The 23,559-nt window shown below is 45.8% G+C and overlaps 1 protein-coding gene across 1 annotated transcript in view; it reads left to right on the plus strand.

Annotated features, from left to right (window-relative positions):
• The first annotated feature begins 304 nt into the window (after positions 1-304).
• LOC139414127 (heparan-sulfate 6-O-sulfotransferase 3-B-like) overlaps positions 305-23,559 on the plus strand; it is a 31,309-nt gene continuing 8,054 nt past the window's right edge. Inside the window, exon 1 of the mRNA XM_071162007.1 lies at positions 305-873. Within this exon, the coding sequence (XP_071018108.1) occupies positions 305-873 (569 nt within the window). The remainder of the gene's footprint in view (positions 874-23,559) is intronic.

The following is a 23,559-nucleotide window of genomic DNA, read 5'->3' on the forward strand; positions in this document are numbered from 1 at the left end:
ATCAGCTGCGCGCTCGTGAGATAGACTACCCCGGATAGGCTATGTCTCCTTTTCCAATTTCACAAATTTCTCCCTTGCTTCTGACAATAGAAGACGATACATTGGCACAGCGTTGGGAACAGTTTATTATTACATTTTGCTGCTGGAAATAAATAGGCTGCCTGTCTAGAGAGATGTGCATCGCTCCAAAGGAGACATCAAGTTTGACAACTGTAACCATCTAGGCTACGATGAAGCAGGGTGCACGAGGAGTTAGAGCATTTTGTTTGGCTGGAGACTTTATGTTACCGCTTATATCAATGGCATGACTATTTCACCACGCACAATGGAGGATAAATCCAACAAACTCATTTTGATTCCGATACTGGCCGTGGTCTTCTTGATGATAGGCTATCAGTACATTTGTTCAGCCGGCAGTAACTCTTGTCGCTTTCTAACTGGGGACAAGTTGAGTGGAATGTTCCGCCAATATCACTCGGGGGACGACATTTACGCGTACCAAGATGGGCTGGACGAGGAGGGTTCCTCGAAAATTCTGTCTAAATTCAATTTTACAGACCGAGACCTTGAGCGACACGTGGATTTCAACATCAAAGGAGATGACGTTATAGTGTTCCTCCACATCCAGAAGACCGGTGGGACTACTTTCGGACGGCACCTTGTCCGAAACATTCACCTCGAACAGCCCTGTGATTGTATGCCCGGACAGAAGAAATGTACCTGTCACCGCCCGGGCAAAGCGGAGTCCTGGCTTTTCTCTAGGTTCTCTACTGGCTGGAGTTGTGGTCTCCATGCGGACTGGACCGAGCTCACTAACTGCGTGCCTGCAGTGATGAACAAGAAAAGCAAGAAGGATGCTCAGAGGAACGGACGGTAAGGGGTCTCAATTTGATTCTTGCTCCTGTACCTAATCAGTAGACCCTAAACTGTTTGTGGCCAGGAGAAACAGTGTGAGGTGCAAGTGTACATTGACAGAATTCAATTCAGTGATCAGATAGGTTTGAAAGAATAATGTAGCCTATACTACATTTCTATAACAGGAACAATAGCATGCAAAGGGTGGAAAACCCTGACTCTCAGGGGCTGCAGTGGGCAGGCTTTTCTTCCAACTCAGCATGAACACTGATTAAAGTCGTTATGGTTTGTATTAAAATACTATGATTAGCCTCTCTTTTGAATAGAGCTAAAAGCTTGATTAAAAGAATAGAAGGCAAGGAGCTTGACTAAAAATGTGAAAAATGTCCCCCCTTGCACTCATGTTCCCGTTGAAAATGAATTTGCACTTTTCTGAAGGCTTTAACAGGCAATAGTTATCCTCACAGAGGGCTACTTACTGTACATGACGCCTTTATACATGGCTATAAACACATAATAAACACCTTATAAACTGCATCTATGTCAGGGTTATTCCACTCTGGGGTAGAAAGGCTGAAACACTTCTAGTTAAAACATAAAAAAAAAAAAACTTGTTCCCTTTTTACTTTTTGGGTTCTGCTTGACATTACAATCATTTAATCTTCTTGTATTTTGGTTGGTGCATTTGTCCTCTTGTTGGTCCTGATCCCATACTTCTTACTGTAGATTTAGGATGTACTGTAACCATAGGGATAATACAAGTAGAGTACTGTAGATCATCTCCATGGTTTTTATTGGTATCAAGAGTTAAAAGATAATCAATGATTATGAGGGTGTTATAAAAGACCATAAAGACTGAGATAGTAAAACCTGAAACAGTAAATCTGGTAACAATGCAGGTAAGTATCCAGAAATATGATCTGCTTGTATAGGAAGAATAAGCATGGAAACGAAACGGATCAAATGGTCAGACCAGAACCATGGCACTGGTTTGTTAAAGTTCCAATGCACTCATTTTAATCTCAATATCAACTCATTTCTGGGTAGCAATTAATTACCTTCATTTGAGAAAAAATCTAAATGGTAAAATATAAACAAAAATAGCTTGTCAGCAAAGAGCAATTTCTCAACAAAGATATTTGCTAAGACTGTCTGGGCATCATCTGAGTGGGAGGGGGAAACTGAAAACAAGCTGTTATTGGCAGAGAGGTTTGGAACTTTCTTTCTTATTGGTCTAGGCAAGCCAAAATTCCGTCCCACCAAAACAGACTGAAATTTCAGGCGGCCTTTTCAAACAGCTCTTACTATAAAGGGCACTATCATCATTTTCACAATTTTACAGTATTATTCCAAACTCATAGTGGGGAAATATATAAAACACATGAAAAACATGTTTTTAACTGCACTGGGCCTTGACATTGGAAATTGAGAGGTTGTCACTCTGAGAGTCTCTGTGCCTATAGGCTAGTATGGAGCATCTATGTGGACATGTTGGTCTTTAGTGGAGCCAAAGCTGCCATCTGTCTATTGTTGCCCTCGGGTCAACTCACAGACACCCCATCATCTGGTCTCCCCTGGTCGAGGCTGTGTCAGGGCTGGTGCCAGAGCTCTGACAGCGTTGGCATTTCCAGGCAGTCCCCATGCAACTCCAGAGCATGGGACGCTTCAGTCAGGCTAACGCATGAAAGGTCACATCCATCCCAGCAGATCCTGTCACATCAGACTACTTTCATTGGAATGCCCACCGTGGGTGAATGTGGATGTATCTCCTGTTCTTAACCAACATGATCAGGATTAGGCTCTGCACTAATGCTAAAATCCCTCCCTCCCTCCCTCCCTCCCTCCCTCCCTCCCTCCCTCCCTCCCTCCCTCCCTCCCTTCTTGACCTCCATCCTACTTTCCACATAATTTACCTTCACTTGACCAACCCCATCAGTGACTCATGTGAGGTTACTGCCAATCACTAATAAGAGCACCGTGCCACAGAGTCCAGCATGGCGTGCTCCTCACAACAGCAACACACTGCTCCAACCTTAGAACCTGCCTCATTTGTCACTTCTGCTCTTCCACGGTCAGCTGCAATGGTAGGAGAGAGAGAGAGAGAGAGAGAGAGAGAGAGAGAGAGAGAGAGAGAGAGAGAGAGAGAGAGAGGAGGCAAACCTCACTGTCTCACCCAAGTGTTCTGGGGTCAATTCCATCTCAGAACAATCAAATTCGAATGGCATTGAATCACCGGCTATGAACTGGAAAACTGACCATTATCTTTGACAGTTTTTTTTTCTTCAATTCATTGAAAATGAAAGTCAAACCCTGAGGCTGACGGACAGGGCTTTTACTCAGAGCCTGTGAACATTGGCTAATGTGTTTCTTCCACAAAGAGACACCACTACTAGAATAGACAAATATATTATTAACATTTTGCTTTGTTTTATAGGAGGAGAGATAAAACATCCTACCCAGGACCCACAGCAGTCTAGTAGTCTAATAATATGGGTTTTGTGCACAAAATCCAGTACACTGATGATTCAGCGTTGTCTTCCTCCTCCACGTTTCACTGGCACTGGGACCCAAAGCACACCATGAGAAAATGAGAAAAAACCCATCTGGTGGCAAATTTCTGACATTAATCTTGTCCTGCACTTAAGTCAATTTCTCATCCGTTAAATCCCTCAGCTCAAGATTCCCATCTGAAGAGAAGGCTGTTTTATGTAAGCTCCTCTCACAGTCAGTTCAGAGGGTAGATTGAATTTCTAACTGTATTTACAGTGAATTTCACATGACTGTCACAACCCATTTCACACACACACACACATATAACAAGGAAGTCACATCAGATAGGACGAAAATGAATAAGAACATGTCAATAAAATGAAATAAAACGGATAATATATGATCAGAAGGTGATTATCAGTGGATTATCAGTGGAGGTGTAGCCCCAGGTGTATTCATGTACAGCAGATGTCTCACACTCCGAGGTGTGTGTGTGTTCCAGACACTCTGTGTAGATCAACCACACACACACATGCACACAGAGCTCGGAGCATGCTCTTCACACATCATTAGACACAGCATCCCGGTTCTGACACTCAGTACCCTTTTTTTCTTCACAGAAGGCAGGAGAGAGAGAGACGTATGATTTCCGACCTTAATTAGCCAAGTTGGTATAAGGTAATTCTGTCATTAGTGTGTTCCCTCTGTGTAGTTTCTATAGACCTGGAATTAACTGGACCAGGGCTTCCCAAGCTCAGTCCTGGGGCCTCCCAGTGGTGTACGTTTGGGGTTTTGCTCTAGCACAACACAGCTGATTCAAATAGTCAAAGCTTGATGAAGAGTTGGTTATTTGAATCAGCTGTATAGTGCTAGAGCAAAAAACAAAACCTGCACCCAGGACCGAGTTTGGGAAACCCTGAACTAGACCAAAGGTCCATTCAGTTATTATTTCCCATAGAAGTTGGTCAATTGATCATATGCATTAATAAAGTCTTGTGTCAGCAACACCTTCTCCCAGCAATTGCCTGGGAAGTCTCTCAAAAAACCGAATGTGTCGTTGGTTTGGATCATATTCCCAAAATGTATCAGTCCCTAATCAGAACGTAACATGTTCCATTGTAACGTAATGTAATGTATTCTGCAGAGGCATTCAGAGGATAGTAGTAATCTCCACACTCCTTTACAGGAGATTAGAGATTACATTGTTTTATCATCTGGAGGCAGATTAAGGAGCAGATCCCGATTTATACACTAACTTGTCGCTCTTCACGTGCATATAGCACGTCACTAAAGCCCCGGATACAAGCCTCTTTCTACTTGTGCCTTTCCCCTCTCCCTTTCTGTCTTATCGAGAAGTGTTTTGAGTACACAGGTTTCACGACAGAGAATCTGTGTGAGTGGTATTACAGTAACAGCTGTGTGTGTGTGTGTGTGTGTGTGTGTGTGTGTGTGTGTGTGTGTGTGTAGCTCACCCAAAGGATTGGAAGTGACTTATTTAGAAGAAAACAACTGATAAGATTAACATGTCAAGATCAATTCATGACTAATACCTCAAAGCTACTGTAAATACTAACACTCCAGGTTTGAGTATTAGAGTAGTAGCATGCCATTGGCTGTGTCAAAGAATTTCAAAATACTTTTGTTTGACTCTGAATTTCTCTAATATAAGGTCATTTGAAATAGTGACATAACTTGACTGTTTTCATGTCGCCATGCCAAGTTATTTTCTGAGAAACAATCAGGACATGCTCACGGGTGACATGTGATTGCATCATTACCTGTTTGGCCATCTGTGTCTGTAGGCCATTGCTGTGGTTCCATGTATTACTGTATGTAGTTCCATAAGCAGTACATGGTCTTTCTGATAACTGTGTTAAAGAGAAAGGTGACATGCTAACTACAATCCTGACAGGCTGCTGTTTTCCTGACTTGTATAGTTTATCTTTAGGAAATGTACAAATCTTTGCAACAAAATCAGGTTTCTGTCAATTGAGAAATATGCACTGCTCTGTGCTGGGGGGAAAGTGAAGGCTGAAATACATTGTGGTCCAAGTAACTCACTGGAGAGTCCATTATTCTTTGGTGTCTCCCCCCCCACCCACCGTCCCTCTCCCCCGCCCTCTCACGCTCGCCCTCGCCCTCCTTCTCCCACTCCCCTCTCTCTCTCTCTCTCTCTCTCTCTCTCTCTCTCTCTCTCTCTCTCTCTCAATCCAAGATCTACCCAGTAAATCTCTCATTTTATTCCACTGTCTCTACACCAGTATGTATCCCTAGGGCTTTCCTGTAGCTCCCGAAATAGCATCCCAGATCTGAGACCATCAGAGAACCACAGTTAGCCCCCCCCCCCCCCCCCCCCCCCTCTCTCTTTTTGTCTACTCAATCTGAAATGGATCTGTGCCGTATCGAGTAACATTCCTTCTCTGCCTATTCTCCCGTGGTCTTGTAATGGACTGAACGTTGTACTGTGTGTGTGTGTGTGTGTGTGTGTGTGTGTGTGTGTGTGTGTGTGTGTGTGTGTGTGTGTGTGTGTGTGTGTGTGTTGGCACGTGGGCGTGTACGTGCGAGCACTGTAGGAAGGTATTCTATTATCACCTCATGTAACAACTGGCAGAGAACTCCAGTAGAGGAAGTGATCTGTTCAGTCACATCAACTAATTGCTCAATTAATATGCACAACTCTATTTAATCCAACAGCATCAGCCAAACAAGTGGTGTTAAGTAATCACAGCATCTCTAAAGGAAAAAAGGATTTCACACACAGCTGTTCATGCTTGGCTAGCGCGTAGCATCTTTCCCTGCTTTAAATGAGTGTTGCATCAGCATTCACGCTTCATCTGCGGAGAGAGACTATACACGCCGTCGAACAGACGCTGTTGAACAGGAGAGAGTGCAGAAGTGATCTGATTGGTCCCTAATACATGGTGACAGTCATATACATCCAGGAAGAGAAACAGTGGTTCTGTCCCAAATGTATCTCTAATCCCTACATAGTGCACCACTTTTGACCAGGGCCTATAGTGCTCTTGTTAAAACTAGTGACCTTTAGGGAATAGGATGACATTTGGGACTCACCCACTGAGAGAGATACAGTAACAGTCCCATTCTGCCCAGTGTGAGCTCTGATGTTACTTGATGCTCTGTATCAAACGTTCTCAGTGAGGACTTAGTGAGCTCAGTTGTCAAAATTGGGGCTAGTTCCATTTTTTTTTTACCTGACCATGATCTCTGATCGCGAGTCATTACAAGTTAATTACCCCAACAACACCTTAATATCCTGGAACTGGCTTGAGCAGCAATCAGTCATTTAACAAAATCAATCACACACTAGAGTGAATGGGTCTGTCCACTCCCACACTTGGTTGTACTGGCCGGAGACAGTGCTGAGAGTGTGAATGGACAAGAGGTCAGTCTGACCCATAGAACTGGAATTAGTTTCAATCTATTTCTAGGATCTGAGCTTACTCTACAGACAGCTCTCGCAGGTCTTTCAACTCTTGTGGAGTTGTCCTCCCTGCAGTCTCTAAGAAGGGGCTTTGTATATGTAGTATCTATGCTCTTTTTATCTTACCATATCATTCCCTGCCTCTTTTTTTGTCACTTCTCCCTCTCACCCTCTGTTTGTATTTTTCTGAGACCATGTGGTGCAGCTAGGGTTTATAATGTAGAGCTCCAGCTCTTTGTTTTGTCGTTGTGTGTCTCTCTCTCTCTCTCTCTCTCTCTCTCTCTCTCTCTCTCTCTCTCTCTCTCTCTCTCTCTCTCTCTCTCTCTCTCTCAGTGAGGATTCATTAAGTAGATCTCTAGACCAGACTGGGGAGGATATCTCCCACAGTCTGGCTGTTGGCAGTAGTCACACAGCTCCACGTGGCTCTGGCTCAATGGACACACTGATGATCCAACTCCCATCTGATCGTTTCCCACACTAATATAACTCCCATACTGACATTCTAATATTCGGAAAGAAATGTTTAGGTGATTTGTTATGTTCAGTTCCCTGTTTTGACAATCTTTCAGGCCCCTACAGTAAGTATTGAATGAATCTGCCACTAAGTATAGTAACATTGCCAGTGGTTGGTTGGTTGGTTAATGGTTTATGGTTTATGGTGAATGTTTAATTGCTGGTTAGTGATCATTTAGTTAGTGGTTAGCTCTGATATGTCTTTATTTTGGGCTCCCGAGTGGCGCAGTGGTCTAAGGCACTGCATCTCAGTGCTAGAGACATCACAGCAGTCCCTGGTTCAAATCCAGGCTACATCATTTCTAGCCATGACTGGGAGTCCCTTAGGGAGGTGCACAATTGGCCCAGCGTTGGCTGGGGAAGGCTGTCATTGTAAATAAGCATTATTTTCTTAACTGATTTGCCTAGTTAAATAATATATATTTTTAAAAATTGCATCTCTCACTATCTTTCTATTTCTTGTCTAACACTGTTGGCCTGCTGCCTCTACCAATCACAACGTGCTTGATACAAACACAACACTGCACGGTTCAAGGACACAACCTCCATTTCCAGCAGGAAATTCCACCTCCTGTAGGGGGGCCGGGGAGCAGGAGGTCACAAACTCACACCCTCTGTGTCTCCTGCAGGGAAGCTAATTCACACACCAGAAAGGGGTGTCGGAGAGTGTTTGAGGGTGTTAAGTTTGGGAATAGGACAACCGATTGGGTTATTGTGAAGATGAAAGAGTATGATAGAAAATGGTACGCCTCGTGTAGCCTATGTGGGTCAATGTTGCTTCAGTGTGGTGTTAGTGACACCTTTGAATTGGATTTGCACTGGTTGTGTGGTACACTCCCCAAGAATCATCAACACCCTAGCCTCAGTGTGAAGTAGAAACATCCACAACTTTCAAACCTCTTATCTACCAGTATCACACAATATGGCGGAAGTAAGGGTAGGGTAGGAATGCTAGTACACAAGTACCAGGTCAGGCAACCGTGATTTATTGAAATGTCTGATGGACTTATTCACCTCATTCGATTGGAATCACAGACAGTAGTCTCAGTTTGGCCAAACTTCCTATGGGGGGACTTTGTGCACAGACTTAAAACAGTCAACACAGCAGAAGAGTAAGAGATGGTGCTGCAGTGGATAGCAGCCATTTTACGGGCCCCGGACCAATTCTGCTTTTTGAGAACGTGTTCGTGTTCGCCATAATTTCCTATGAACGAAAACAGCTTCCAGACAGAACAGCGACCACTAACCTTGATTTGGATAACAATTTATACTTCAATGATTCAACAGCTCTGGACTTGCTGCTTACTCCAGACCAGGCGCTAATCCCCGGGACTCGAAAAGAGGAAGCGTCAGCCCAGGAAAGGCAGAAGAGCCGCCATCCTGACAAGGTTATGCTGATGAGCAAATAAACCGCCTCTACCCTCTGTTCTGTTGGCGAACATACAATCACTAGAGAACAAACTGAAGAACTGTAATATTCTATGTTGGCCTTTATGGTTGAGTGGCCAAGCGGAAGCCATTCCACAGTAAAAGGCACAGAACTGCCCACTTGGAGTTTGACAAAAGGCATCTAAAGGACTCTCAGACCACGATAAACAAGATTCTCTGGACTGATGACACCAAGATTGAACTCTTTGGCCTGAGTGCCAAGTGTCACATCTGGAGGAAACCTGGTACCATCCCTTCGGTGAAGCATGGTGGTGGAAGCATCATGCTGTGGGGATTGTTTTCAGTGGCAGGGACTGGGAGACTAGTTGGGACAAGTCTCTGAATGTCCTTGAGTGGCCCAGCCAGAGCCCGGACTTGAACCCAATCGAACATCTCTGGAGAGACCTGAAAATAGCTGTGCAGCAACGCTCCCCATCCAACCTGACAGAGCTTGAGAGGATCTGCAGAGAAGAATGGAAGAATCTCCCCAGATACAGGTGTGCCAAGCATGTAGCGTCATACCCAAGAAGACTCGAGGCTGTAATCACTGCCAAAGGTGCTTCAACAAAGTACTGAGTAAAGGGTCCACACCTCTCTGATTCACAGGGCTTAAATGCGGAAGACACATTCAGTTAAATACATTCAGTTGTACAACTGGCTAGGTATCCCCCTTTCACTTTCCTTTCCTAATACATATTTAAATGTGATATTTCCGTTTTTTTATACATTTGCAAAAATGTCTAAGAACTTGTTTTTGCTTTGTCATTATGGGGTATTGTGTGTACATTAATGAGGGGGAAAAAACGATTTAATACATTTTAGAATAAGGCTGTAACGTAACAAAATGTGGAAAAAGTCAAGGGGTCTGAATACATTCCGAATGCACTGTACATCTCGCTGGTTTTTCCATGCAGCCTCAGGTAGGACAAAATGTCTCTTTGGTAACAACAGCTGGTGCATGATCTTTAATGTTAAGGAAGTCTCAAGTTTTTGTTTGCCTGAGTTAGAATACCTCATGATAATCTGCAGACTATACTATTTACCAAGAGTTTTCATCTATATTTTTCTAATCTATTTTCCACCACAATCCTATGCTGGCACTAAGACTGCACTCAATGAGCTGTATAGGGCCATAAGCAAACAGGAACATGTACAGACAGTACATACTGCGGTGCTTCTCATGGCTGGTGATTTTAATGCAGGGAAACGGAAATTAGTTTTACTTCATTTTTACCAGCATATCACCTGTACTAAATGCAACAAAACTCAACATCACCTTTACTCCACACACCTAAACTCATACAAGGCTCTCCCCCGCCCTCCCTTTGGCAAGTCGGACCAAAACTCTATCCTCCTGATTCCTGCTTACAAGCAAAAATTCAAACAGGAAGTACTGCGCTCAGGAAGTAAGGATGCGCTCAATACGGAAGTGGTTCGATGAAGCGGATGCTAAACTACAGGACTGTTCCGCTAACACAGACTGGAATATGTTCCGGGATTCATCTAATAACATTGAGGAGTTTATCACATTGGTCACTGGCTTCATTGATAAGTGTATCAACAACATTGTCCCCACAGTGACCGTACGTACACATCCCAACCAGAACCCATGGATTACAAGCAACATCCACACTGAGCTAAAGGCTAGAGCTGCCACTTTCAAGGAGCAGGACTCTAATCTGGAAGCTTATAAGCAATTTGGCTACTATCTCCGACAAGCCATCAAATAAGCGAAGCGTCAATACAGGACTAAGATCGAATCCTACTATGCCGGCTCTGACGCTCGTTGGATGTGGCAGGTTTAGTTTAACTATCACAGATTAAAAAGGTAAACCAACTGCCCAGTGACGTGAGCATACCAGATGAGCTAAATGCCTTCTATGTTCGCTTTGAGGCAAGCAACACTGAACTAGTGTCACGCCCTGACCATAGAGAGCCTTTGTTTTTCTATGGTATAGTAGGTCAGGGCGTGACTGGGCGGTATTCTAGTTATTATTTTCTATGTGGGGTTCTAGTTTAGTTTTTCTATGTTGGTGTTCAGTATGATTCCCAATTAGAGGCAACTGGCTATTGTTGTCTCTAATTGGGGATCAAATCAAATTGTATTTGTCACATACACATGGTTAGCAGATGTTAATGTGAGTGTAGCGAAATGCTTGTGCTTCTAGTTCCGACAATGCAGTAATAACCAACGAGTAATCCAACCTAACAATTTCACAACACCTACCTTATACACACAAGTGTAAAGGGATAAAGAATATGTACATAAAAATATATGAATGAGTGATAGTACAGAACGGCATAGGCAAGATGCAGTAGATGGTATCGAGGACAGTATGAGATGAGTAATGTAGGGTATGTAAACATATAAAAGTGGCATTGTTTAAAGTGGCTAGTGATACATGTATTACATAAAGATGGCAAGATGCAGTAGATGTTATAGAGTACAGTATATACATATGAGATGAGAAATGTAGGGTATGTAAACATTATATTAAGGAGCATTGTTTAAAGTGGCTAGTGATACATTTTTTTACATACATTTTTCCATTATTAAAGTGGCTGGAGTTGAGTCAGTATGTTGGCAGTAGCCACTCAATGTTAGTGGTGGCTGTTTAACAGTTTGATGGCCTTGAGATAGAAGCTGTTTTTCAGGCTCTCGGTCCCTACTTTGATGCACCTGTACTGACCTCACCTTCAGGATGATAGCGGGGTGAACAGGCAGTGGCTTGGGTGGTTGTTGTCCTTGATGATCTTTATGGCCTTCCTGTGACATCGGGTGGTGTAGGTGTCCTGGAGGGCAGGTAGTTTGCCCCCGCTGATGCGTTGTGCAGACCTCACTACCCTCTGGAGAGCCTTACGGTTGTGGGCGCAGCAGTTGCCGTACCAGGCGGTGATACAGCCTGACAGGATGCTCTCGATTGTGCATCTGTAAAAGTTTGTGAGAGCTATTGGTGACAAGCCAAATTTCTTCAGCCTCGTGAGGTTAAAGAGGCGCTGCTGCGCCTTCTTCACCACGCTGTCTGCGTGGGTGGACCAATTCAGTTTGTCCGTGATGTGTACGCCGAGGAACTTAAAACTTGGGATATTGTTTTGAGTTAGTGCACGTAGCACCTCTGTAGTCACGGTTTGTTGTTTGTTTCGTTCTTTCTTTGTTGTTTTGTGCGTTTTTAAATAAATATTAAGTGGAAACCATATCGCGCTGCAGTTTGGTCCGATAATTATTCCAGCGAACGTGACAGAATATCCCATCAAATCAGGACCAAGCAGCGTGCCCAAAGAGGGAAGGATTTCCGGACATGGGAAGAAGTGATGGGGAGATGCGAAACCCTTCCTTGGCGACAGATGGAAGGAGATTATGGAGGACAGCGACGACGAAAAGGTTTGCGGCTACAGAACGCCTAAGGACAACACAGAGTTTTTATTTGGGGGGTGGCACATGGAGCTTGCGGCTGAGCAGAGGGAAGAGCAAGAGACTGTCAGGGAGGCAATGACAAAGTTGGGAGAGAGTGAGATGAGAGAGATGTTGTGCAAGTGTGTTCTGCTCAACGTCCGACCAGAGGATCCGGTTAGCAGCCTGGTGCAACCTGTGCCGGTTCCACACTTCTGGCCTCAAGTGCACCTCTCCAGTCCGGTATGTCATGTTTCTCCTCCTCGCACTCTCCCTGAAGTGCGTGTCCCCAGTCCGGTAATTCCTGTACCTGCTTCTCGCACTCTCCCTGAAGTGCGTGTCCCCAGTCCAGTACGTCCTGTACCTGCTCCTCGCACTCTCCCTCAAGTGCGCCTTCCCAGTCAGGTACGTCCTGTGTCTGCTCCCAGCACTCGCCCGAAGTGCGTGTCACCAGTCTGGCGCCACCTATGCCGGCTCCAGGTACTAGGCCTCCAGTGCGCCTTCCCAGTCCAGGGGCGTCCTGTGCCTGCTCCTCGCACTCGCCCTGAGGTGCCTGCCACCAGTCCGGTGCCACCTGTGCCGGCCCCACGCATCAGGCCTCTAGTTCTCTTCCCCAGTCCAGAGCTTCAGGCGACGGTCCCCAATCCAGAGCTTCATGCGATGGTTCACAATCCAGAGCTTCCGGCGAAGATTCACAGACCATAGCTTCCGGCGACATTTCACAGTCCGGAACCTCCAACGGCGGTCCACAGTCCGGAACCTTGAACGACAGTCCACAGTCCGGAACCTCCAACGACGGTCCACAGTCCGGAACCTCCTGAGACGGTCCACGGTCCGGAACCTCCTGAGACGGTCAACGTTCTGGAACCTTCCTGTGACGGTCAACGGTACAAAACCTCCAGCTCCATGGCCGGAGCCTTCCCCTGCGCAGATGCCCAGTCTTAGCATGGCGTCCAGTCCAGCTCCAAGGCCAGAGTCTTCTTCTGCGTTGGTGCCCAGTCCAGGCACAGCGTCCAGTCCCGCTCCATGGCTGGAGCCTTCCCCTGCACCGGTGCTCAGTCCAGGCACGGCGTCTGGTCCAGCTCCATGGCCGGAGCCTTCCTCTGCACTGACATCCAGTCCAGATCTGGTGTCCAGTCCTGCTCCATGGCAGGAGCCTTCCTTGACACCGATGTCCAGTCCAGGCACAGTGTTCAGCCCGGGTCCATGGCTGGATCCACGGCATGAGCGGGTTCTTCGGCCCACACCAGAGCTGCCACCAATGCTGGCAGATCCACGAGCTGAGCGGGTTCTTCGTCCTGCACCAGAGCTGCTCCCGATGCTGGCGGATCCGCGGGATGAGCGTTTTCTTCGTCCCGCACCAGAGCCGCCACTGATACTAATCACCCCCCCTACCCTCCCCATTTGGTTTACGAAAGAGATGTTGAATAGGCTAATAATAAGAGTCTCAACAATTTCGGCGGATAATTTTAGAGAGAGGGTCCAGATGAGAGGGTCCAGTGCTGAGATGTTGGCCGGGGTAGGGGTAGCCAGGTGGAAAAGCATGGCCAGCCATGAAAAAATGCTTATTGAAATGATCGTAGATCGTAGATTTCGTAGATTTATTGGTGGTGACAGTTTTTCCTATCCTCAGTGCAGTGGGCAACTAGGAGGAGTTGCTCTTATTCTCCATGGACTTTACAGTGTCCCAAAACGTTTTGGAATCAGTGCTACAGGAAGCAAATTTCTGTTTGAAAAAGCTAGCCTTAGCTTTCCTAACTGACTGAGTATATTGGTTCCTGACTTCCCTGAAAGTTGCATATCGCGGGGGCTAGTTTATGCTAATGCAGAACGCCACAGGATGTTTTTGTGCTGGTCAAGGGCTGTCAAGTCTGGGGTGAACCAAGGGCTATATCTGTTCTTAGTTCTACAATTCTTGAATGGGTCATGCTTATTTAAGATGGAGAGGAAAGCACTTTTGACGAGCAACCAGGCTTCCTCTACTGACGGGATGAGGTCAATATCCTTCCAGGATACCTGAGCCAGGTCAATTAGAAAGGCCTGCTCGCTGAAGTGTTTTAGGGAGTGTTTGACAGTGATGAGGGGTGGTCGTTTGACCGCGGACCCATGACGCATGCAGGTAATGAGGCAGTGATCGCTGAGATCCTGCTTGAAGACAGCAGAGGTGTATTTAGAGGGCAAGTTGGTAAGGATGATATCTAAGAGGGTTCCCATGGTTACGGATTTAGGGTTGTACCTGGTAGGTTCCTTGATAATTTGTGTGAGATTGAGGGCATCTAGCTTAGAATGTAGGACGTCCGGGGTGATAAGCATGTCCCAGTTTGTGTCACATATGGTGTCTAGGGCACAGCTGGGGGTTGATGGGGGTCTATAACAAGTGGAGAGAGAGAGACGTGTTCCTGGAAAGGTGGATTTTTAAAAGTAGAAGCTCGAATTGTTTGGGCACAGACCTGAATAGTATGACAGAACTCTGCAGGCTATCTCTGCAGTAGATTGCAGCTCCGCCCCCTTTGGCAGTTCTATCTTGACGGAAAATTTTATAGTTAGGGATGGAATTTTCAGGATTTTTGGTTGCCTTCCTTTTTGGCGGAGTGTGCTAAAGCAGTGAATTAAACAAACTTAGGGAGGAGGCTTCTAATGTTAACATGCATGAAACCAATGCTTTTACGGTTACAGAAGTCAACAAATGGGGGGTGGGGGGGGGGGGTACTATCATGCCCTGACCATAGAGAGCCTTTGTTTTTCAATGGTATAGTAGGTCAGGACGTGACTGGGGGTATTCTAGTTATTATTTTCTATGTGGGGTTCTAGTTTAGTTTTTCTATGTAGGTGTTTGGTATGATTCCCAATTAGAGACAGCTGGCATTTTTTTCCACCTGTGTTTTATGGGGTATTGTTTTGAGTTAGTGCACGTAGCACCTCTGTAGTCACGGTTTGTTGTTTGTTTCGTTCTTTCGTTTGTTGTTTTGTGCGTTTTCAAATCAATATTATGTGGAAACCATATCGTGCTGCAGTTTGGTCTGATAATTATTCCAGCAAACATCACAACTAGTGTTGTCACGATACCAGCATTTTGACTTCAATACCAGACTTAGTATCACAATACTCAATACCATCACAACACTCAATACCAAAACAATTCCAAAACGATACCACAGCAAAAAATAAGGCATATTAGCCAATGCCACAGAATGGCACCTCATCCAGACAGATTACAGTGCCTTGCGAAAGTATTCGGCCCCCTTGAACTTTGCGACCTTTTGCCACATTTCAGGCTTCAAACGTAAAGATATAAAACTGTATTTTTTTGTGAAGAATCAACAACAAGTGGGACACAATCATGAAGTGGAACGACATTTATTGGATATTTCAAACTTTTTTAACAAATCAAAAACTGAAAAATTGGGCGTGCAAAATTATTCAGCCCCTTTACTTTCAGTACAGCAAACTCTCTCCAGAAGTTCAGTGAGGATCTCTGAATGATCCAATGTTGACCTAAATGACTAATGATGATAAATACAATCCACCTGTGTGTAATCAAGTCTCCGTATAAATGCACCTGCACTGTGATAGTCTCAGAGGTCCGTTAAAAGCGCAGAAAGCATCATGAAGAACAAGGAACACACCAGGCAGGTCCGAGATACTGTTGTGAAGAAGTTTAAAGCTTAAAGTTTAAAGATTTGGATACAAAAAGATTTCCCAAGCTTTAAACATCCCAAGGAGCACTGTGCAAGCGATAATATTGAAATGGAAGGAGTATCAGACCACTGCAAATCTACCAAGACCTGGCCGTCCCTCTAAACTTTCAGCTCATACAAGGAGAAGACTGATCAGAGATGCAGCCAAGAGGCCCATGATCACTCTGGATGAACTGCAGAGATCTACAGCTGAGGTGGGAGACTCTGTCCATAGGACAACAATCAGTCGTATATTGCACAAATCTGGCCTTTATGGAAGAGTGGCAAGAAGAAAGCCATTTCTTAAAGATATCCATAAAAAGTGTTGTTTAAAGTTTGCCACAAGCCACCTGGGAGACACACCAAACATGTGGAAGAAGGTGCTCTGGTCAGATGAAACCAAAATTGAACTTTTTGGCAACAATGCAAAACGTTACGTTTGGCGTAAAAGCAACACAGCTCATCACCCTGAACACACCATCCCCACTGTCAAACATGGTGGTGGCAGCATCATGGTTTGGGCCTGCTTTTCTTCAGCAGGGACAGGGAAGATGGTTAAAATTGATGGGAAGATGGATGGAGCCAAATACAGGACCATTCTGGAAGAAAACCTGATGGAGTCTGCAAAAGACCTGAGACTGGGACGGAGATTTGTCTTCCAACAAGACAATGATCCAAAACATAAAGCAAAATCTACAATGGAATGGTTCAAAAATAAACATATCCAGGTGTTAGATTGGCCAAGTCAAAGTCCAGACCTGAATCCAATCGAGAATCTGTGGAAAAAACTGAAAACTGCTGTTCACAAATGCTCTCCATCCAACCTCACTGAGCTCGAGCTGTTTTGCAAGGAGGAATGGGAAAAAATGTCAGTCTCTCGATGTGCAAAACTGATAGAGACATACCCCAAGCGACTTACAGCTGAAATATCCAATAAATGTCGTTCCACTTCATGATTGTGTCCCACTTGTTGTTGATTCTTCACAAAAAAATACAGTTTTATATCTTTATGTTTGAAGCCTGAAATGTGGCAAAAGGTCGCAAAGTTCAAGGGGACCGAATACTTTCGCAAGGCACTGTAACTCAGCTACTGCTCTGTTAAATTGTTGGGCATCTTTTGAGCGCATTTTTTTACATCAACATATTTCAGAGACAGTCATGTATACATTAATGAATCAATTAGACATTAATGAATCAATTAGACAATAATCAATAATTTATTTGAATGGTAAATCTCTGTTGAAAAACTGGGTAAATCAACATGTAGGCTTATCCACAATACAGGTGAATACATATTCAATAGGAGTGTGTACATGCATTGAGTTATTGAGCTTGTTTTGGCAGATTTCACGGGACTACAGATGACAAACAATCTGTTTCCCTTCCATTTTGGACTTATTTAATTGTACTGATCTATCACATTTCAGTTATGCCCCAGATGCAGACAGTGTCGAAGAAACAAAAGTTTATTTATAATACAGGGGCAGGCAAACGACAGGTCAAAGGCAGGCAGGGGTCAATAATCCAGAGAGGGTAATAATTTATGGTAAAGGGTCCAGAACAGCAGGCAGTCTCAGGGTCAGGACAGGCAGGGGTCAATAATCCAGTAAGGTGGGGTCAGGTACAGAACGACAGACAGTCTCAGGGTCAGGGTAGACAGAATGGTGAAAACCCGGGAAGAATTAGAAAACAGGAGCAAGAAACAGGCAGGAGCAGGGGAACAAACGCTGGTAGGTTTCACAAACAAAAGAAAGTGGCAACAGACAAACAAAGAACACAGGTATAAATACACAGGGGATAATGGGGAAGATGAGTGACACCTGGAGGGGGAGACAAGCACAAAGACAGGTGAAACAGATCAGGGTGTGACAGTACCCCCCCTCCCCTCTAGAAGCGCCACCTGGTGTCCTACCTGGGTGCCAGGTGGCGGAAACAGGAGACAAAGGGCTGTGAGACATGGGTTTAACTCTGGACACATGAAAGGTGGGATGTATGCGAAGGGTACAGGAGCCGGGGTCTGGTGGCAATCCGCTTGTCGTCGATACCTGGAGGTGGTCTTGAGAAGGGCCGACCGGGCTCTCCTCCAGGTACGACGATAGCGGTGGATAAACATCTGGGCAGAAGGTATGACGACCTCTTCTTCCTGCTCAGGGAAGAGCGGGCTGATACCCCAGGGAACTCTCAAAAGGTGATAGGCCCATGGCAGAGCAGGGAAAGGTGTTGTGGGCGTATTCGACCCACACAAGCTGCTGGCTCCAGGTGGTGGGGTTGGCGGAGACCAGGCAGCGCAGAGTAGTCTCTAGGTCTTGGTTGGCTCACATCGACTGGCCTTTGGACTGGGGGTGGAACCCGGAGGACAGGCTGGCCGACGACCCAATGAAGGTGCAGAATGCCTTCCAGATCCGGGACGAGAATTGAGGACCCAGGTCGGAGACCATGTCAATGTGTAGTCTATGGATCCGGACATGCTGACATGCTGCACCATGAGCTGGGCCGTCTCCTTGGCAGAGGGTAGCTTGGGGAGAGGAATGAAGTATGCGGCTTTGGAAAACCGATCCACAAGGGTCAGGATGGCGGTGTTGCCATCAGACAGGAGGAGACCCATGACAAAATCTAGGGAGATGTGGAACCAGGGACGGTGAGGGACAGGCAGAGGTTGGAGGAGACCAGCCGGAGCTTGCCGAGGAGCCTTATTCAGTGCACAGACCATGCAAGCGGCGACAAATGCGGAGACGTCAGGAACCATGGTAGGCCACCAAAAGCATTGTTGCACAATAAGCCAGGGTCCGCTGGGAGCCCAGGTGACAGGCAAGCCTGGAGGAGTGGGCCCACTCCAGGACCTTCGAGCGGACTGCGTCAGGAACGAACATCCGGTTTGGCTGGGAACGCTATGCCTCCCAAACCTGCTTCGCTATTCCCCAGCTGGGTGCTGTCGCCAGGCATGAGATGGGTAGGATGGTCTCAGGTTCTGCGGTACAGCCCCTCTGAAGTCAGCGCAGCCTGCCCCAGGACGTCTTCCTGGGGCCTGGGAAGTTGCCCCGGACCTCTCCGCCATTCCCGTGGAGTACCAGGACCTCCAGGAGGTGTTCAGTAAGGCCCGGGCCACTTCGCTGCTGCCGTACCAACCATTTGACTATGGGAATTATCTTTTCCCAGGCACCACTCCGCACCGGGGGACGACTGTACTCTCTTTCGGTTCCGGAGACCAAGGCTATGGAGACCTACATTGAGGACTCCCTAGCAGCTTCAATTTAGAGAGGGAGATATAAAACTCCAGCTTCAGAGATTTTTGCAATTCGCTCCAGTTATTGGCAGCAGAGAACTGGAAGGAAAGGCGGCCAAAGTAAGTGTTGGCTTTGGGGATGACCAGTGCAGTATACCTGCTGGAGCGCGTGCTACGGGTGGGTGTTGCTATGGTGACCAGTGAGCTGAGATAAGGCAGGGTTTTACCTAGCAAAGACTTATAGATGACCTGGAGCCAGTGGGTTTGGCGACGGATATGTAGTGAAGGCCAGCCAATGAGAGCATACAGGTTGCAGTGGTGGGTAGTATATGGGGCTTTGGTGATACAAAGGATGGCACTGTGATAGACTACATCCAGTTTGCTGAGTAGAATGTTGGGGGCTATTTTGTTAATAACATCGCCAAAGTCAAGGATCGGTAGGATAGTCAGTTTTACGAGGGTATGTTTGGCGGCATGAAGGAGACTTTGTTGCGAAATAGGAAGGCGATTCTAGATTTAATTTTGGATTGGAGATGCTTAATGTGAGTCTGGAAGGAGAGTTTACAGTCTAACCAGACACCTAGGTATTTGTAGTTGTCCACATATTCTAGGTCAGAACCGTCCAGAGTAGTGATGCTAGTCGGGCGGGAGGGTGCGGGCAGCAATCTGTTGAAGAGCATGCACTTAGTTTTACTTGCATTTAAAAGCAGTTGGAGGCTACGGAAGGAGTGTTGTATGTCTTTGAAGCTCGTTTGGAGGTTTGTTAACACAGTGTCCAAAGAAGGGCCAGATGTATACAGAATGGTTTCGTCTGCGTGGAGGTGGATCAGAGAATCACCAGCAGCAAGAGCGACATCATTGATATATACAGAGAAAAGAGTCTGCCTGAGAATTGAACCCTGTTGCACCCCCATAGAGACTGCCAGAGGTCCGGACAACAGGCCCTCCGATTTTTCACACTGAACACTATCTGAGAAGTAGTTGGTGAACCAGGCGAGGTAGTCATTTGAGAAGCCAAGGCTATTGAGTCTGCCGATAAGGAAGTGCTGATTGACAGAGTTGATAGCCTTGGCCAGGCCGATGAAGACGGCTGCACAGTACTGTCTTTTATCGATGTCGGTTATGATATTGTTTAGGACATTGAGCGTGGTTGAGGTGCACCCATGACCAGCTCAGAAACCAGATTGGATAGTGAAGAAGGTGCGATGAGATTCGAAATGTTTGGTGATCTGTTTATTAACTTGGCTTTTGAGGATTTTAGAATGTCAGGGCAGGATGGATATAGGTCTATAACAGTTTGGGTCTAGAGTGTCTCCCCCTTTGAAGAGGGGAATGACCGCGGCAGCTTTCCAATCTTTGGGAATCTCAGACGATACGAAAGAGATGTTGAATAGGCTAATAATAAGAGTCTCAACAATTTCGGCGGATAATTTTAGAGAGAGGGTCCAGATGAGAGGGTCCAGTGCTGAGATGTTGGCCGGGGTAAGGGTAGCCAGGTGGAAAAGCATGGCCAGCCATGAAAAAATGCTTATTGAAATGATCGTAGATCGTAGATTTCGTAGATTTATTGGTGGTGACAGTTTTTCCTATCCTCAGTGCAGTGGGCAACTAGGAGGAGTTGCTCTTATTCTCCATGGACTTTACAGTGTCCCAAAACGTTTTGGAATCAGTGCTACAGGAAGCAAATTTCTGTTTGAAAAAGCTAGCCTTAGCTTTCCTAACTGACTGAGTATATTGGTTCCTGACTTCCCTGAAAGTTGCATATCGCGGGGGCTAGTTTATGCTAATGCAGAACGCCACAGGATGTTTTTGTGCTGGTCAAGGGCTGTCAAGTCTGGGGTGAACCAAGGGCTATATCTGTTCTTAGTTCTACAATTCTTGAATGGGTCATGCTTATTTAAGATGGAGAGGAAAGCACTTTTGACGAGCAACCAGGCTTCCTCTACTGACGGGATGAGGTCAATATCCTTCCAGGATACCTGAGCCAGGTCAATTAGAAAGGCCTGCTCGCTGAAGTGTTTTAGGGAGTGTTTGACAGTGATGAGGGGTGGTCGTTTGACCGCGGACCCATGACGCATGCAGGTAATGAGGCAGTGATCGCTGAGATCCTGCTTGAAGACAGCAGAGGTGTATTTAGAGGGCAAGTTGGTAAGGATGATATCTAAGAGGGTTCCCATGGTTACGGATTTAGGGTTGTACCTGGTAGGTTCCTTGATAATTTGTGTGAGATTGAGGGCATCTAGCTTAGAATGTAGGACGTCCGGGGTGATAAGCATGTCCCAGTTTGTGTCACATATGGTGTCTAGGGCACAGCTGGGGGTTGATGGGGGTCTATAACAAGTGGAGAGAGAGAGACGTGTTCCTGGAAAGGTGGATTTTTAAAAGTAGAAGCTCGAATTGTTTGGGCACAGACCTGAATAGTATGACAGAACTCTGCAGGCTATCTCTGCAGTAGATTGCAGCTCCGCCCCCTTTGGCAGTTCTATCTTGACGGAAAATTTTATAGTTAGGGATGGAATTTTCAGGATTTTTGGTTGCCTTCCTTTTTGGCGGAGTGTGCTAAAGCAGTGAATTAAACAAACTTAGGGAGGAGGCTTCTAATGTTAACATGCATGAAACCAATGCTTTTACGGTTACAGAAGTCAACAAATGAGAGCGCCTGGGGAATGGGAGTAATGCTGGGGGCTGCAGGGCCTGGGTTAACCTCTACATCACCAGAGGAACAGAGGAGCAGGATAAGAGTACGGCTTAAGGCTAAAATAACTGCTCGTCTAGTACATTTGGAACAGAGAGTAAAAGGAGCAGGTTTTTGGGTGCGGAAGAATAGATTCAAGGCATAATGTACAGACAAGGGTATGGTAGCATGTGAGTACAGTGGAGGTAAGCCTAGGCATTGAGTGACGATGAGAGAGGTTTTGTTTCTAGAGGCACCATTTAAGCCAGGTGCGGTCACCGCATGTGTGGGGGGTGGAACATAAGGGCTAAGGCATATTGAGCAGGGCTGGAGGCTCTACAGTGAAATAGACAAAAATTACTAACCAAAACAGCAATAGACAAGGCATATTGACATTAGGGAGAGGCATGTGTAGCTGAGTGATCATAGGATCCAGTGAGTGAAGCCCAGGAATTATCTGATGGATTTCTTTGGCTAAGTTGGGAGATGGGCCTAGCTTGAGGCTAGCTCCAGGCTAACTGGTGCTTGCTTCGGGACAGAAACCCCCTGGGACGGTTACGTCGGTAGGCCAGTCGAGATGGATCGGCGGGGCTCCGTGTCGGCAGCAAAGGATCCAGGCTAATTGGCAAAAGAGGTATTGAAGCTCGGGAATTATCTGATGGATTTCTTCAGCTAGCCCAGAGATGGGCCTAGCTCCAGGCTAGCTCCAGGCTAACTGCATCACTGCTTGGTATGGCAACTGCTTGGCATCAGACCACAAAGCACTACAGAGGGAAGTGCATACTGGGCCGAGCTCCCTGCCATCCAGGACCTCTATACCAGGTGGTGCCAGAGAAAGGCCCTAAACATTGTCAAAGACTCCAGCCACCCAAGTCATAGACTGTTCTCTCTGCTACCGCATGTCAAGTGGTATCAGTGCATGAAGTCTGGAACCAGCAGGACCCTGAATAGCTTCTAACCCCAAGCCATAAGACCGCAAAATAGTTACCCAAATAGCTAACTATCTGCATTGTCCCTTTTTGAACTAACTCTTTTGACTCATTACATACACTGCTGCTACTATCAACCCTGTTGCCTAGTCACTTTACCCCTACCTATATGTACATATCTACCTCAATTTCCCCTGTGCATCAACATTGTGTATTTATTCCTCTTGTTGTTCTTTTTTATTGTTAAAAAAATGATATCTCTCCTTTGTTGGGAAGGGCCCGTAAGTAAGTATTTCACTGTCAGTCTACACCTGTTGTTTATGAAGCATGTGACAAATACAATTGTATTTGATTTGAGCCATTTTCCACGAAGTGACTCAATTCCACCTCATCACGCCAGTGTGTGTCCTTAATAGTAATGAATGAGAATTGTCTTGGCTAATATTGATCCCATGTTCCACATTTCCTCTACGGCGTGAGTTCCTTTAAAGCCTAAGCAAGCGAGGGGAAGGTGAGGGGAGGCAAGAGGGAGACAGCAATAGCGTCAAGTTCGCCCCACACACTCCGGGAAATCAATGAGAGGCTGTCTGCACTGCAGATGAAGGAGACTTGGAGATCAGGCCATAAGAGGGGCATAGACATAGAAATATAATTCTAGGTCTATGGCAATACAAGGTGTTTCAACAACTATTGCTCCTGTTTTGAGTATCCCGTCCATTCATTTAAGTTAGTCATTGGGTGCTTTGTCTGTTATAGCAGCATACTGTTTTCTTAGAGTTGTATTTTTTTAATCATATGAGTTTGTGTCCAAGTATCTTCCCGACTACCATGGGTCCGAGTACCCATAACACCCTCTGTTCCCCTCAGACATTTCTAAACCAGAGAACTATGTCTAAAAGGTCAGCAGACACTGTATAGCTTACTGAAGCCGTGTTAA

This window comes from Oncorhynchus clarkii, chromosome 7 (genome assembly GCF_045791955.1).
Source record: "Oncorhynchus clarkii lewisi isolate Uvic-CL-2024 chromosome 7, UVic_Ocla_1.0, whole genome shotgun sequence".
Taxonomy (NCBI): domain Eukaryota; kingdom Metazoa; phylum Chordata; class Actinopteri; order Salmoniformes; family Salmonidae; genus Oncorhynchus; species Oncorhynchus clarkii.